The sequence below is a fragment of the Botryllus schlosseri genome, chromosome 1 (assembly GCF_051294905.1).
Source record: "Botryllus schlosseri isolate E-star chromosome 1, Bs_hap1, whole genome shotgun sequence".
NCBI lineage: Eukaryota > Metazoa > Chordata > Ascidiacea > Stolidobranchia > Styelidae > Botryllus > Botryllus schlosseri.
This window is the reverse complement of record NC_137236.1, coordinates 29,587,798-29,605,345: the sequence shown is the minus strand read 5'-3', so window position 1 is coordinate 29,605,345 and position 17,548 is coordinate 29,587,798. Positions and strand designations below refer to the sequence as shown.

The 17,548-nt window shown below is 40.6% G+C and overlaps 1 protein-coding gene across 1 annotated transcript; it reads right to left on the bottom strand.

The window, feature by feature from the left end:
• Positions 1 to 3,747: 3,747 nt before the first annotated feature.
• Positions 3,748 to 10,583, bottom strand: LOC145446990 (uncharacterized). Its single transcript, XM_080325406.1, has one exon. It carries the CDS (start codon positions 6,034 to 6,036, stop codon positions 4,705 to 4,707), a length of 1,332 nt encoding a protein of 443 aa, XP_080181532.1. The 5' UTR covers positions 6,037 to 10,583; the 3' UTR covers positions 3,748 to 4,704.
• Between the last annotated feature and the right edge of the window lie 6,965 nt (positions 10,584 to 17,548).

Sequence of the window (17,548 nt, the reverse complement as noted above, 5' to 3'; positions counted from 1 at the left end):
TGACGGCTTGTTTGAAACCAGGCAACGGTGGCTACGCACTGAGGCATCATTTTTGACTCTCTGATCATAGTGTCCTATATGGCGTCGACACAAGCAAATCGCACGGTTCAATGAAATTGTATCACGTCACAGTTTCCATTTGGCTACAGGCAATTTGACGGTGATTTTTGACCGGCTTGCCGAGCATTAAATTTGATGAATCGGGTATCAATCGAAAGCTGACTCTGCACTGATTACGAAAATATAAATTTTATTCCGCTCGCGGCCCTGGAACCCCCACAATCAGCCCCAAATTATTCATTGTCGAGTCGATTGGCAGTGTGACGCAACAATGCTGTCTGGCGAAACGAGAGACTAGCTCAAGAGCAAGGATGCGGCCGAGCGGCGAGAGTGGGATCAGCTGACGTCGCTGCAATAGCAGTGTGCAACCGCGCCACAGAGAAACGCTGCGCTGTTGATACTTTTTCTATGCGTTTCGGTACAAGCGAGCACACACCAGCCTTTCCTTGACTTGTAAGGGTAGAACTGGGTCCACAGAATGTCTTAGGGCCCTACCAATTTTCGCGCAATATCCTTCAGCTGATAGAGATATGTAGGCTACGTCTAAGTAGTCTACATTGGATATGTCAGATTATTATGATATCGATTGCCTTAGCTTGCTTGTTGCGTAGGGCTCCAGAGACACGTCGCGCTGTTGATGGCGGGTGTCGATACTTTCTATAGTCGCTTTTATGGTTAAGTGTGAGCAAGGAGCATTGAGCATGAGCATACATTACCAGCTTTTATTTGATCCGTATGGGTAGGACTTGGTCCGCGAATGCTGCAGGTAAAATGTTGATTGTTGAATAAAGTTTAACAGCAGGAGTGTCGAATTAAACTGGTATCGCTGTCCGGATTCAATCCGTTACTAGAAACCTTGCGGGCCATACCTGCCAAATGATTCCAAAATGTTACCACCAAATTCATACATTTGTTTTTCACTGAAATATATCTGATATCACTATAAACGTTGACGTTGGAATTTGGTTTAGTATTTTTCAATCACCAAACAGTTTTTTTGAATGCCGTGGACCTTTTGCGTCAAAAGTAATACAGTGGTATCACAGATATTTGAATTATATTCATTTTGTAGCCTGTATATATATTCCTAATGTAACTTACGTAAAACGGATTTGCAGTATTTTTTTGCATCTGTGATTAACTGAATGTCCATTGTCCATTCGGCCCAACAGAGTTTGCACTTTTTCGCCTCCTCGGAATTTGGCAAGGTCACCGACGTGGTGCTAATGGGGACTAGAGTGAAAACTCAACACTGTAGTTGTATTACTACAATATGATATTTTTACATTATCTAAATTTGCTGTCTTGAGTGAATCTTATTACTTGAAAGTATATTTTTCTTACTAAAAATATCTCTAACAGCTGAAGGATTGCGCGAAAATTGGTAGGGACCAAATACATTCTGTGGACCCAGTTCTACCCTTACAAGTCAAGGAAAGGCTGGTGTGTGCTCGCTTTTAGCGAAGCGCATAGAAAAAGTATCAACAGCGCCACGCATCTCTGGAGCCCTACGCAACAAGCGGGCTAAGGCAATCGATATCATAATAATCTGACATATCCAATGTAGACTACTTAGACGTAGCCTACATATCTCTATCAGCTGAAGGATATTGCGCGAAAATTGGTATGGCCCTACATTCCGTGGACCCAGTTTTACCCTTACAAGTCAAGGAAAGGCTGGTGTGTGCTCGCTTGTACCGAAACGCATAGAAAAAGTATCAACAGCGCAGCGTTTCTCTGTGGCGCGGTTTCATATTGCTGTTGCCGCCGCGTCAGCTGATCCCACTCTCGCCGCTCGGCCGCATTCTTGCTCTTGAGCTAGTGTCTCGTTTCGCCAGACATCATTGTTGCGTCACACTGCCAATCTACTCGACAATGAATAATTTGGGGCTGATTGTGGGGGTTCCAGGGCCGCGAGCGGAATAAAATTTATATTTTCGTAATCAGTGCAGAGTCAGCTTTCGATTGATACCCGATTCATCAAATTTAATGCTCGGCAAGCCGGTCAAAATTCACCGTCAAATTGCCTGTAGCCAAATGGAAACTGTGACGTGATACAATTTCATTGAACCGTGCGATTTGCTTGTGTCGACACCATATAGGACACTATGCTCTGACGCTATCCTGGGGGTCAGTCGGGGAAAAATGAGAGAGAGAGAGAGATTTTTCAGAGAAAAAGTTTGTATATTTAGTCGTGTAAAGAACCCTAGAATTGGCATGGGGTGTCAATCGAGGGTGGAAACGGTAGACGGCTATACTCCAGCCACTTTTAAACTGGAACAGCTCAGATTAAGGTCTTGGTGAGGTCACGGTATGAATTTGAAAAGTGATGGTTAGTTCTGCAAAATCTGACCCCCTATTAAAAGGGTTAAGATCAGACACCCACCTTAGCCTAGGCGAAGTAAATAAAAGGCATGTGCAGTGTACACTGAATGAAAAGTATTGCAGAGAATAAAAGACGCAAGCGACAAAATGGGGTGGCATGTGGCGGAGGGCGATGTCAATGTTAGATCGTGGTCCGGTAATCCTGAAGACTGGCTAGTATTGATTTAGAAGAAATTATTTGTATTTCGACATGTATTTCGACTATATGTACCTGCAGGGTAAACATTTATTGTTGGTGGCCGTATAGCCTAAAAAAGCACCGAGTAAAAGTGTTACACCAAATGCCGTTACACTGTAACATAACGCAGAAACAAACAAACAATCAATCAATAATTTACAAACTATATAAAGGTTTAGAACAGCGGTTCTCAACCGGGGGTCCGCGGACCCCTAGGGGTCCGCGAGACCTCTAAATTTTTAAAATGATTGATAACCTGATTTTTATTTTATTTTTTAATTTGAGAAAGCATAAGGCAGTTTCGCACCACAACTGCTAAAACCGCATGACTCATATTATCATAATAATCGTCTGATATGAGCTATCGTTGTGTGGAAATTCATTTTCATTGTACATTTTCCAATAACCAGCTGATACAAACATATTGCTGTTTAGAGACGTTTTGTTGGGGTTTGGGGTTAAAATATAAATATGGAGATAGTAACGTCAATCAGGGGGACGTCGTAATGTCTGCGAAACCTTCTCGATTTGCAGTTGTCATCAAATTAGTGAACAGTCGTCTGAAATAAAAATTTCCGAAGTATTTCCCTAATATGTCTCAATGCAGGATTGAAACCTCGCCACGAAATTCATTCATCCTGTGATATACATAACCACTATTTGAACAGCTTCTTGGAGGTACAGAACTTCAATATACAATTGAATAGTATATTCATATTGAAAAGAGCCCGAATATTTACGGCTGACACTCGTCATAAATCAGACAATGATATACCTACTCTTAAAGCACAGCTATCAGATTGGGCGCATTCTTATTGCGGATACCCTATTGACAAGACTGGTTTTTTGATTAACAAGGACTGTTTCGGTGCTGTCAAAGCATTACGCTCCAATCCTGAAATTCATATCACAAGTTATATTGGTATGCAGCCTTGTCGTGTTAATGTTCAATTGTTCATGGTCGAAAATGTTTGTTCGTAAATATATATGTAGACCCGAACAGAACAAGTCGTTTCATGATAGTCTTTCTCAGGTTGGAAAACTTGGATACATTTTTGGCGCATAAAATTTGTCTATACATTTAGATTAGGATTTAACTTTGACGGTAGAAACTCTCTCTTTTTTAGACACACGCCCCTTCATGATAGCGAAGCATTTGCGCTCGTCCCTCTTATCGTCATGTCACAGAATGTAGCCAGAATGATACCAATCCCAACGAATAATTTTATGGCATGGAAGGTTATGACTGTCGATGAGAAAATTCTCAGATATGAAATTAGGACTATACACAGAGCAATAATAATGAAATGAAGATAAATCGCACAGAGCGCAAAGGGAATATTTCAGTTGACTGACTGCAGCTTCGCGCCCCCCAGTTTAAGAACCACTGGTCTAGAATATAGTTACAACCAATTTAAGCGTAAAAAATTACTACACATCGTATTAAGAACATGACGCCGAAGGAAATATATATCATAGTAGTGAGCACGGAAAACCATACCTAAACATGACACCCATTGTTATGTTTTAACGTGGCTTACTGTTGGTCGTCGCCTTGTCATATATAAATCGACAATATCGACTAAGCATCATATCTTTCACTAACCATAAATCCCATATGCGTCAAATGTTTCGAATTTCGAGCACGCGACCTCGTGCATCAATTCTTCAATGCGTCCTCTTTTAAGAGGATTTGTCTTCTTTTTTGACTTTTTTGAAAGTGCCCTCGGAAGACGCCCAAATGTCCTCTTTCTTGAGATTTAGTCATCTTTTTTGAGAATTTTGGTTAAATATAAGGCAAAGTCGACTGAGATACAGTAAATTGAATTGAATTGAAGTAACGCTACGGTGGTTATTTTGGGATCCGAGTCGGAAAGTTGACCTATTTTTAGTCTACCAACTGATAATGTGAAAGAAAAACATGTATTTCTGGAGATGAACCAGAAAGTTGACTTTGTCAACCGACCGCGAAGTGCAAAATATTTACCATTTTTCGGTATTTTCCTCCGGTATCGCAAATCTGAAAATGTTGAAAAAGTGTCCTCTTTTCAGACTTCCAAAATATGGTAACCCTATTATATTTAGTCTTTGGAAACATGAATTAGCATGTGTGACGTTAAACCGTGCTTATGACGAAAATCCCTGTTGCAAATCTCGCACTTATGGTCTTTTACATTGAAATGAATTAACATATGCGTCTTCAAATAGTTTTTTTCACGAACTTTCTTCCCGCATGCATCACATTTAAACATTTTAATGTCGTAATGAATTCGATAGTGCTTCTTCAAGTTATATTTACAACGAAACTCCTTGTTGCAAATAAGACAGGAATGCTGCTTCAGGTCGATGTGAATCAGTGAATGTTTTTTTAAGTCGGGTTTGACGCGAAACGCCCTTCCGCATATTTCACATAGATATTCCTCAGTCTTGGTATGAGTTCTTTTAAAATGCAGTCTCAGGCAATGTCGCGTGCTATATACTTTCCCGCAGATCTCACAGCCATGCTTCTTTTCCTTCAGAACGAAATGAATTGCGGCGTGCGAAACCAATTGCCCCTTTCGACGAAACTCATTGCCGCAAATATCGCATTTGTAGTTTTTTGCGTCAAAATGATTCAAGATATGGCTATTGTAAACATTTTTAAAACGAAATCGTCTGTCGCAGATATCGCATCGATATCTTTGATCGTTTGTGTGAATTACCGAATGACATTTTAAGCCGCTCTTTTTCGTAAAATCCATGCCGCATATTTCGCACTTAAACCGTTTAACGCTAGTGTGAATCTTCATGTGTTGTCTGAGATGTCTCCTCTGAGCGAAAGCTTTCCCGCATATTTGGCACTTCCATTCTTTAAGTCCGACGTGAATTATAACATGTTTCCTATAATCACCCGCGTAAATAAATCCTTTCCCACATATCTCGCACACAAAACTCTTAACTCCAGTGTGAATTCTCTCGTGTTTCGTCATTTTTCCTCTGCTGGAGAATGCTTTTCCACATATTTCGCACATGAAATCCGTGAGTCGGTGGTGACCTCGCATGTGTGCTTTGGTCGCAGTAACAGAAATGAATGCTCTTCCACATACATCACATTCAAACTTTTTACCCGTGCTGTGAATTTTCATGTGTTGTCCCAGGTTTCTTTTTTCCGGGAATACTTTCCCACATATCTCACACATGCACTCTTTACGTCCGGTGTGATATCTCATATGCTGTTTCACCTCACTGGCGGATATGAATGCCTTCCCACATATATCGCACACGTGGTCTTTCACTCCAATGTGAATCTTCACGTGCGTTCGCAAGTTATACTTGGCACTGAATTCCATGCCACAGATCTCACAGACATTTTTCTTGGCGTCATCACGTCGCTGCAAATCCTCTGCACAAGCCTCGGTTCGACTAAAAGCCATTCCACCGCCTGTTCTTTAGGTGAAACAGTTAAAAGTAAACAGTCAGGTAAAATGCTACAACTTAATTAGAAATCAAAGGTTGCATTATGATCAAACATCGAAGTCTATACACTAAGACATATATTATGGAAATATGTGTAATATATCTGAATCGCTGTTATTGTAAAAATTCCGAGATAGCGACTAGGGATGGTGTGAACGTGAGGTTCACGTTCGAGTTCAGAGTGTGAACCTCAGGCATTTGGAGGTTCGCGTACGCGAAAGAGCCTCGGTAGGTTCTGCACTGTAAACCTTCATCATTTATATATTGTATCATAAAATCCAAATACGCTTGATTGTCGTGTTTGCTACTGTACAACTTGTTTCGAGGCAATTCTGCAGCAAGTATAGAACCGGTATTTTACTCTGATCAATACTAACGTAGCAATAGTCTGACGCCATGAGAATACATTTTCCGGTCTCGGCTAGACCGTTACGACGTAAGCATGCTTCGTTGCATGTTTTATTTCTTGATCGCCCATCAGTATTGTCGGTAGCCTATAGCGGAAATATATTGGAATCACCTAAACCTGTGGTTTCCAACCTTTTAGGATGTCGGGACCGCATATCAAACTTCAGAGTACGAATGGAGTCGTATGAAAACACTCGAGTATAGGCTACTGATGACGAAAATCTTAAGGTAGCTAGCCTGCCTCTGCTCCCACCATCCAACCAATTCAAAAGAATGCACATATTGCAATAGATTCTATATTGGTTACTATAGCATTGATACAAGCAAATGGGCGAGCACTATTATGCCGTGATGTGATAGATCTTCATACATTCCTTCACTTAATGCACAAATTTGCGGGGAAATATACGCTGAGCAATGTTGGACGCATCGAAATTTATACTGACTGTGAGCAGTTATTTTGATGTTAGTAAAGTTGTGTGGAGTTTCACATTCTTCACATAAACGACATATAAAAGAGTATGACCAGCAGAACTCAAGATACATCCTTGTCTGACGGGTATTCATCCATGCGTTTGACGCTAGTCTGCAAGAATTCTCTTCCCCGGTTTTCAGAAGCGGCCTTGGACCGCTTTAGACATAACTAATATCCCTCATTTTAGCATTCGTATACAGAAACTGTCTATGAGCTACAGGTACAGCATTGAATCGCGCAAAGAAAGATATATTAAAATTCAATTGTCCAAAAATTTAATTTGCCTGTCGACTGCCGCCAACATAGACTAATTAAATTACGTGTCACGGCCGCTCAAATTTCCTTGTACTGCCGCAGGTTGCCCACCCCTGATATAAGTGATCCAAATGCGGCTGTGATTAGAAAGGGTCTAGGTAAAACTTGTAGCATAACCCAACGCTAAAAAAATTCCGATTGCGGAATCAACCGGCACTTTCATATTGAAATTTTGTGTATACTTATTACGATTAACCCAATCGGACCACAGTATCACACGGTTATACACTTCCCACTCGGTGCCGATATAAATGCACAAGATTGCGCAGTACGTTCGTCTCAATGTACACTCAATCGATTAGGATGATATGTTGTTGTGCCGGTGAATATCGGATGCTAAAAATACTTTTATGATTGTTTTGTCCCCTTGTCCCCTGTCGTTATTCAACTCTCTATTTACGGAATGATTTCAAAGCTAATGCGAGTCTTTCGGTCACATTCATGATATTTCCAATCTTTATTCCAAGTATATGAACAAATATTTTTAGACAGGAAATACGTGCTTGCGTGGATCGTCAAACGCAAAACCAATCTTAAATTATTTAAATATATACTACCGACGAGACGAGCTCGTGCATGTAAACCCAGAGAACATAATGCGTTCGTCATAGCAAACTCGAGGTAAAATGTCCAAATGTACTTACTGACGCTAGCCTAAATATAATGCTCAACACAGATAACCGTTTTCTGTGAGTGTAACGTATAGCATTGTGATAATGCTAGCTTAAATACAGCTGATAAATCGCTTCGCATACGGCAATATTCAAGTTTCAACATCCATGCACTGCTATAAGCAGTAAGCACCATAGGATTTGTAATATCTACATCAAAATATAACTAATACTGCATAAATCAAACATTATCGACAATTACTACTACACTCTGCGCTATATTCACCCGACAATCTTCTGCACAATCGTGCACATATACATACAGACGATAACTATAACGGATAGTTTGCGGGCTAGTAGCAGTATAGCCGCCGGCGTTTAGGTAAACATATCAACTTGTCATTCTTGGCATCAGAGCTTGTCAGCCCCGATGTTTATAAGCTGATTACGGATTTTATTTTGTAGACCAGTGGTGCTTTAACTTTTTTCTTCGGGTGCCCCGGTGCAGATTCCATCATGATCCAGTGTTCCCCATATTTCAGGGATTGTATCAACGGCGGTGGGAAGGTGGTGTCCTGTCAATCTATTCGGGTTTGGATTTCACGATCGGAGATATCTTGCGCTATAGAATCGTGCCCAATGACCATTCATATAATTGACAATCTATAATTGTATATATTACTTTTGCGTTCAAACCATGGTTGTTATGATAACCGTCGGGTACGATCTCATACCTTGAATCTCTCAAATACCAGCTAACATTTTGGCCAGAAATCCAGATTTCCAGATTTCAACACGTCATGTACTGCAACATAGGATGTTTTGTTCGAAGCAGTTTGTTGAGGAAACTTCTATCTGGTGTGATAAAACGGTGCGTAGGAAGACTTCGAGATCCACGACTACGCATATAGAGGAAGTAAACAACGGCCTACATAGCACATACAGGCATATAGTCATATACAGGCATCGCATTTGTCGATACATATATTATTGCTGATATCAGCTGATATTTTTTGTGAAACGCGACGGAAAATTTGGAGATTTTACCAATTCTGTGGAAACCGTAGACTGCTAAAGCTTCTTAGGCGCCCCCATAGCATCCAAATTCAAAACCGCCCAGTATGGCGGGCGCTGGCCCCAAGCTTAACTGGGACTGCTGTAGACACACGCATTTATGACAGATCATCGCCAATCAGTAACAATAAACCGCGACAGAGCCGAGCCGTGCAATGCTCAGTATCAGTCTTTATTAGGTTACACACTGGGCAGATTTGAATACATTTTCTTTTTCTGCAGATTGTCGTGTAGTTTCCCGGAGGGAAAAACTCGGTAAAAATTCATGATGATGCCACTCTTTTCATGCTGAACTGACAACGGAGACGGCACTCGGAACCAATTTTCTAATGGTCAATGTAATGAACAAGTTTGATCAACTCAGAATGAGTTCACCCCTTGACCTAATATGTCTTTACAGCAGTGGTGTTCAACAATCATTTCTATATCGTATGGAGGACAGCCATAAATGACATCCTGAAACTTAAATATCTATGTTGAAATGAGAACCGGACAGTCTTTTTCGTTTCTTGTCTGCCACTGCTTGCTTCTGAAATGCATTGCACACGATATATTGAATTAATTTATGATTTCATTTCTCATTTGCTTGTAGATAAACAAGTGTATTTTCATTAAGATTCTCTCTGATGTAATAATTTTGAGTAAATAAGGAACGAAACCTTTATAATGTTTACTTGAGTCCGGTTGGTCGGCTGTCATAAATAATATCCGGCCACTTCTCATCAACCACTATGTTGGTAGCAGACATGGATTATTCAGTCGAAGAAAACAGTAAGCAAACAGCGGATGTTATAACTGCGAACAAGTCATGGAAGCGATACGCTCGAGTTCCTATTAATAATCACTGGGCGATTGTGCCGCTTGTGCCTCTGTAATCCAAACCTCCTTCACATCAGAGTGAGCAAACTGGAAAGAACATTGTATATCAACAATCGTATTACCGAATATGATGTCACCGCTCGCGCCAACAGAAGGAATTCGTGTACCATCTAAAATAGTACTTTAAGCTTAAGCGATTGTTTCAACTTTCCTGCACGTGACGTCATGTTTGGTGATACGATTGTTGAATAACAATGTTCTTTCCAATTCGCTACTATAGTTGCCGACGATAATTGAAAATATTCGGGTTTATTCAATATGAAGGTATATTATTCACAAATAATTATTATACAGACCAAGAAACATGATATTTTGTGTTTGTTTTCATACCATATAAATATTTGAAACATCGATAGTAAACCACAATCCCCACTGAAATAAAGCGGTACTAATCGAATTAACCTATCTCAGCGTTGCCGAATAAATGTGGATGTTTGTTTTGATGTCTGAATTCGTCCGTTACGAGTACCTTACAGCGCCCGCTTTATCATTTAATGACGAATATTCTCACTGTGCTGAGTTTAACTGATGTTCCAGAGTACCAACGTATCTCATGCCGAATTCAGACTTGGAGATTTCGAATTTAATCAGAAATAAATTGATTGGAGAGGTTGGGGGGATGTGGTACCGATTGATCAAAAATTGCAAAATGATCTCTGGCCCTCAAATCTTCAGCCGAGAATAGCAGATCTTTTGCTGTCTCAACACTTCAATACAAGCTCTACCTATCGCGGACATTTACATGAATATCCGCCTTTTCATAAAATATTTATAAGCGTTTAAAACTTGCTGCTCGAACGTGTCATCGGTCCCCACCCGGTGGGTCCAAAGGCACACGACCATTGGACCTATGAGACATGCGCTCAAAAACTCAAATTTGGTAACTTGTTTTGTTGTGTACTATAAGCTAAGCTACAGCAAGCCAATGAAGAATGTTTCATCGCGACCTTCAAGAAGAAAATAGAATATATCAACTCAAATGTTGGCATAAAATCATGTTTTGTTTTACGCCTAAACTTACAAAATTGACGCCACATACATATTACTCGCAAATCGACATTTTGACTTTCAAATACCTCGTAATAGCGATAAAACACCACAGGTAGCTATGATAAACAGCCTATATATATGTAGGCGAGTTTCTGTTGTTAAGTGATTAGTTGGTCCATCTATTTTGCTTGATTTGGATATGGTACCATAGGTCCCCCACCCTACAAATATTGTAATTTACTTGAAAATAGTCCACTCGAGGACGGTATTGATTCAAAAAAATATGTGCCGTTATATTCCCTGATACAAGCCCTATACTCCACATTAAAAATTATGGCGGGTTTGTTAGTCTGAACGAGGATATAAAAAAATGCAAATGTCGATATAAATTTACTTTACACCCCCTAAAACGTAAATCATTCGTCACAGACCCCATAACTCACGCAGGTCGAATTTTTTTGAATGTGAGGAAAGATTCTGTCGGCATGTAATTGTAGACAAATTCACGGAGTGTAATCATGGAATTATCATGGAGAATCTTTCAAGTATTTTCGGTCCCAGTGATCCATCGGTACCACATCTCCCCTTATTATAGCCTTGATACATGCTATTAAGGGTAAGACGCACTCAACGTTGCATTGAGAAAATATACCTATTCGTAAATGCAGGCGAAGGATAGGAGAGGGGCAAAATCACACTCACAGACGTGGGACGACATAGCGATAGTTTAAGTCGGCAAATGCACAGTAAGATAATGAGGCAAATCGCGGAAATATCGTAATTTCTCTTATATCCTGTATGAAATCGGCGGATAATTGTCGATACGTTTATAGAAATTAGTATATTTGTAGTATAAATAAATCTGAGCGAAATCGCATACCTGAGTGCTTCTCTTTCTAAGAAACTATGGGTTCGCGGACTAGTTCCACCGGGCTCGTGAAAGGCCAGGCTTAATCGTACGGAATGGCCTTAGTAACTAAACCCGGGGATGCAGTAAATATATTGATTGATCAATCCAATGATAACGAAGTAGATGATTCTCACCCCCCCCCCCTCCCGTACTAAAGTAAAGTTTGCGATAGCAATAAGCACATATGGAAATCCGGAAATGATCTGTCAAATCTGAGAATTTGGTATAAGGATCAGGCGATTTCGTGTTGTCACTGACATGATTCTGACATTCAGTCTCTTTCCAGAACGCTTTCCTGTTGATTGAATATTTGCTTCGTGATATTTTAAGCATCGAAACAAATAAATGGTTAGATTACAGTGATTTTTGTTTGTGGTAATCGTGATGTTTTTCGATTACAATGGTCATTTACATCGGACCGATATTCTTCTATTATGATTCCGTATTTGCCAACGATTCGTGTATTTCAATAACCAGGTGCTCCTGTATTTAGATAAAAGAATTGCCTAATTTAATATTATATATTATTTTGCAGTATCTGTCATAATTCACTTATTGCTGCCGAATTCTATACTTTTAAATACCCGCGGACATCTGGGACGGAATACCCGTAACCATAGTTAAGCAATTGAGCAAGCTACAAATATCGACGCACTATCATTTAGGGATGGTGTGAATGTGAGGTTCACGTTCGCGTTCTGTGTGTGAACCTCCGAAATTTAGAGGCTCACGTTCACAGACGAACCTTGGTAGGTTCTGCACTGTGAACCTTTTTCATATATTACAATTTTCATATCACTAAAACATCTTTGATTGAAATTCTTTGCATTGCACCTTCGGACCACGCTATGCATGGCGCTGGCCGTATAAAAAAAATAACACTAAACAAGCATGTACCTTGACAATCTCGAAAACTTTACTGGCTTTGTTACAAAGGTTTGCTGGATATAATCGGCTTTATCTTTGTAAATATTTAGTGACTCTCTACTATGAGCTTGACCCGTAATCACAGAACATCAAGAGTGAAATACGCTACCTGTAGCTGTTGGTAGTCAGTGGATGATGCTTATTCAATCAATCACTGAAATTGATACCGTTGTCTGCTGTGAAAAAATATAGCAAGCGTACGGGTTCCATCTCGATTTCACGTTTATCGGATCATAAAAACCAAATCCGTGCGATTGGGGATGTTGGATACTGCTGTATATATAACTTGGTAATGGGGTCATATCGTTAGTAAGTATAGAAACCCGTTTTACACTCTTCTCAATATCAACGTAGCAACTGTCAGACGCCGAATACATTGTCCGGTGTGACCCAGACCGTTAAGGCGTAAGCTTATATTCCCTTGCAAGTATTCGTCGAAATTGTTGGCAGAGCGACGGAAGGTATTGATTTTATGGGGTTATTATATCATTTGATTGCTCCAGTTGGTACATTTGCGAAGTTTAAAAAGTCAATATGTACTTTAATATATCACTTCACTGAAATAATCAGCAATATGACGTCACGTGACGTCATTAGGTTCACGTTCGCGTTCACACAGAACCTTTCAAAAAGGTTCGCGTTTATACGTACCTGAACATTTCAGAGGTTCACACCATCCCTACTGTCATAGAAATGCAGATGATGATTTCTACCAAATCTATATTGAAAATGATTTGATTACGATATGGAATTCAGATGGCGGTAACAGAGAATCCATGTAACATATGCAGTACACAACTTGCATGCAGTTGTGTTTTGAATGAGAAGTCCGAAAAACACAGCGGCCTTTTACAACACCGATGTGCCGCATGCAATCAGATATTTCGATGTCACTTGTCGATGTGCTTCGAAACTATGCACGCCAAAACGTTTCGGCACCAAGATACACGGATGAGATGTATGCGGAAAGGCGTTTCGTGAAAATATTGCTATAAAATCTCACGCGCGTGTCCATAGCGAGGTCAAACAGTACCGATGTGCTGTATATGCGAAATGGATTTCGGTCGCAAATCAACTTTGAGAGCTCATCAGCTGATGCACGCCGACCAGATAGGACCGCATAAACCAACATGTCCCCAGATTTATCAGAACACGTGCGTCACGCGATGTGAAAAGCTCACCCTTAACTCATCCACTTAAGATTGATGCTGATCGATCAAAGGCAATTAATTCTGCCATCGGCAAACATCTGTTGGATAATCCGATTTGTGCGAATAATTATCGAGACGACCGATTTCGAATCGTAGGTCGAGGCCGTTCACAATTCCATTTGTGTGCCTTGGAATCAACTTTTATCAAAATACACCAACCAAAACTCTGTCAACAAAAGGAGTTCGTGTATCACCTAAAAATAGTACATTGAACGCTCTCTTATTCGAAATTTCATGCTGGTGACGTCATATTTTGTGATACGATTGTTGATATACAATGTTCTTTCCAATTCTCTACTAGTTGCTGACGATTACCCCTGACGAGTGTCAGCCGAAAATATTCGGGTTCATTTCAATATGAATATACTATTTAATTGTAAGATAATACTCAGTTCACGAAATATGTGGAAAGGAATTCAGGTGTCACATGAAAATGAAACAACACATGGAAATTTATACTGGCTCTGAAAAAAATGTGGTGTGTGTGTCACGGATTTTTGCAGTGATAAACGTTTATAAGGGCAAATGCATGTCCACAGCGACGTCAAACAGGACCGATGCGCCAAGTATGCGACAGTGAATTTCGTCATAAACATACTTGGCAACGGCACCTCACAATTCATTACAATATACATTTATATGTTTTTGAAATCTGCAGACGGGCGTTCACTCAAAATGCCAACATGAAATCAGATATGAGCATTCGTTTTGGCGTATATGAATATCGATGCGACATATGCCATGCAGACGTGAGCTTCGCAGGAAGGACTCTTTATAATCACATATTAGGGAATTCACATGCGAGGTGTGTGACGTGAATTTTCGCCGGCGGAGCGGCTTACGATCGCACTGAAGGTCTACCGGCGACACCAAACCACAGCGACACGATATATGTTGCACATGTTGTCTTGTCACCACGGCAATTGGGAATCACATCTCACGAAGTCGCATTTGTTGGCACGTCCTGAACACAAAATCGTTTGTGAAACCTGTGAAAACAGCACACATGAGCCGCACCGGCTTGCGCGATCACACCTGAAAATTCATACCGGCGTCCGAGAATATGCGTGCAACATTTGTGCGAAGATGATATCTATTAATAAAAGTGAGAGAAAGCATCCGAAATGCCAGTGTGGTGCCAACAAAGAGCAATGCCATTACTGCTACTCTTTAACAGGCGCATGTTTGTTCACAGCGTTATCAGCGGATTCAGCTGCGAGCTTTACGGCAAAGGATTCGGCAGGAGTGATGTCCTGTCACGTCACATGAAAGTGATCGGGATAGTCTTGCGAAGGTATTTCGCGCAAGGAACATCTAAATTTCGCACATTCACAATTAGTTATGAAGCCAAGAGCAAAGGGGTTACACTATGTGAAGAAACGAAGCATACTGAACTTACTGCAGGCAATTGCAACTTTCGTTTTGCTAGGGATGGTGTGAACATGGTTCTGTGTGAACAGTGAACACGAACGTGAATCTATGACGTCACGTCTCGTCATATTGTAATTTCAACCGTACATTTCTGTAAAGTAGCAACGACTAAGATCATATTATTCCACAAAGCTGAAGAACATGCTTACTTTTTAAACGTCACGTAATTTATCAAGTGGAACAATCAAATGCTATAATAATTCCCAAAAATAAATATCTTCCATCGCTTTGGCGACAATTTCCCCGCGGAATGCGCTAGACCAGTGGTTCCCAACGCGGGCGAATTGGCGGTCCCTGGGGGGCGAAAATAACGGAGGGGCGATAGGGGGGGACGAAAAGTGACGAAGGGGCGATAGGGAGCGAAAACAACGATGGGGCGATAGGGGGCGATGGCGCGTTAAAACGGCTATATTGGAGTCAGGACCATAACTGCCGCACCCAAAACCCCCAATTAGGGGCCGAACTCGAAGGGGCCCAAAATTATTTCGTGAATTAACATAAATTATAGAGTATTTAATTTGGAAATTCATGTCACCCCACCAAAATTACGCATGATTTATGGAAATGGAGACTTCGCCGTCGGCCATTACTGCGCCACGGCGCACCAATACATATGAGGTTATATGCCATGTCTCATGCAACTCCGAGAAGTGTGCCAGAACGATCAGCAGCGAGAAGACCTTGGACGAAAAGTAATGCCCTTGTGCTGATCGAAAACGTCGATATACATATATGTTTAATTGTCCTTAGGCGCCTCAATAGCTAGCGTCGAATGTTCCTATCCTGGCGATCTGAACCCGACAAGACAAATGCCACCCCGCAGGGAAAATTATATGCCACTAAAGAAATACCCATTTGAAACAATATGCGTCTTTTAGTTTGGTATACGTTTTGGCGATATCCATATCTTTCGACATAGCAGATATAGGAGGTCACGAAATAGCATCATGTAACGAAGGTAATATAAAAAAGGGTCCGCTCGAAGATGTTTAAATATTATTTATGGGTCCTAACGTTTCCAACACACCACACTTAGCTCTACCAATAAATCTGATTATATGAGCAGAGAGAGGATAAAAAATTGATAGCAATATATATGCAATTCCCGACCATATTGACCGATTCAAGTATGAATTATATAAATTTTTCGCGTTTCGCGCGTTTATATAGGCGAAGTACAGTGACTCACAAAACAGCACATGAAATAGGGCATGGCTTATATGTAACGACTGGATGAGGGGGCTGGGATTTGATTTACCACCCTATCGGGCCCAAGACCAACGTTTTCTTTTTGTGGGGGAGGGGGGGGGTGACGAAGTGCTGTTACGGTCCTGATGGAAGTCAAGTCGGAGAAATGACTTTTTGTAGGCTGTAGAAGTGTAGTTTCGAGGTCGAGCCGATAAGTTGTCCTTATTTTATTAGTAAACTCGCCGGTGATCCCACATTGTATGCCCATTTTTTTTCATTCCCAATATTTGGGGGGGGGGGGGGCGATGATCGGTGAGGAGCTTCAAAAGGGGGCGATGAGACGAAAAAGGATGGGAGCCACTGCGCTAGACCGAGCAGCTGTATTCTTGAGTGAATAACTGGTTTCAATACTTGGATCAGATATTATCTGTTGGATACAATATACGTATGGTGTTTTCGTTGTTTACAGTAGCCTACCATTCCTTGATATATTCCGGTATTTCTGTTTCTTGCGATAAGTCACTTATAGTTTAGGTTAGAATGACTCCTTTTGAAATGATTCTGGTTTCGCGGATATATGTTTGATTTATTATTATCAAACTATATTGAATAGTATATTCATATTAAAATGAACGTGAATATGTACGGCTGACCTTGGTCAGAAATAATAATCATCAGCATCTAGTGGAGAATTTGAAAGTTATTGTTTATCAACAATTTAACATCTTCTAGGAGGTACAGAACTCCAATATACAATGGAATAGTATATTCATACTTAAATGAATCCGAATATTGTCGGCTGGCACTCGTCAGGGGTAAGCCTAATCGTCAGCAACTAGTTCATTTCAATATGAATAAACTATTCAATTATCAACAGTTGTATCACAAAATGTGACGTCACAGGAACGAACCTTCGAAAATTTGAGACGAAGACACCGTTCAAGCTCAATGTCAGTGACATTTTCAGACGGCACAGGAAATTTTTCTGTTGCCCCAGACTTGGCTGGTGCAATTTGATAAAAGTTGACTCCAAGGCAGAAGGCACACAAA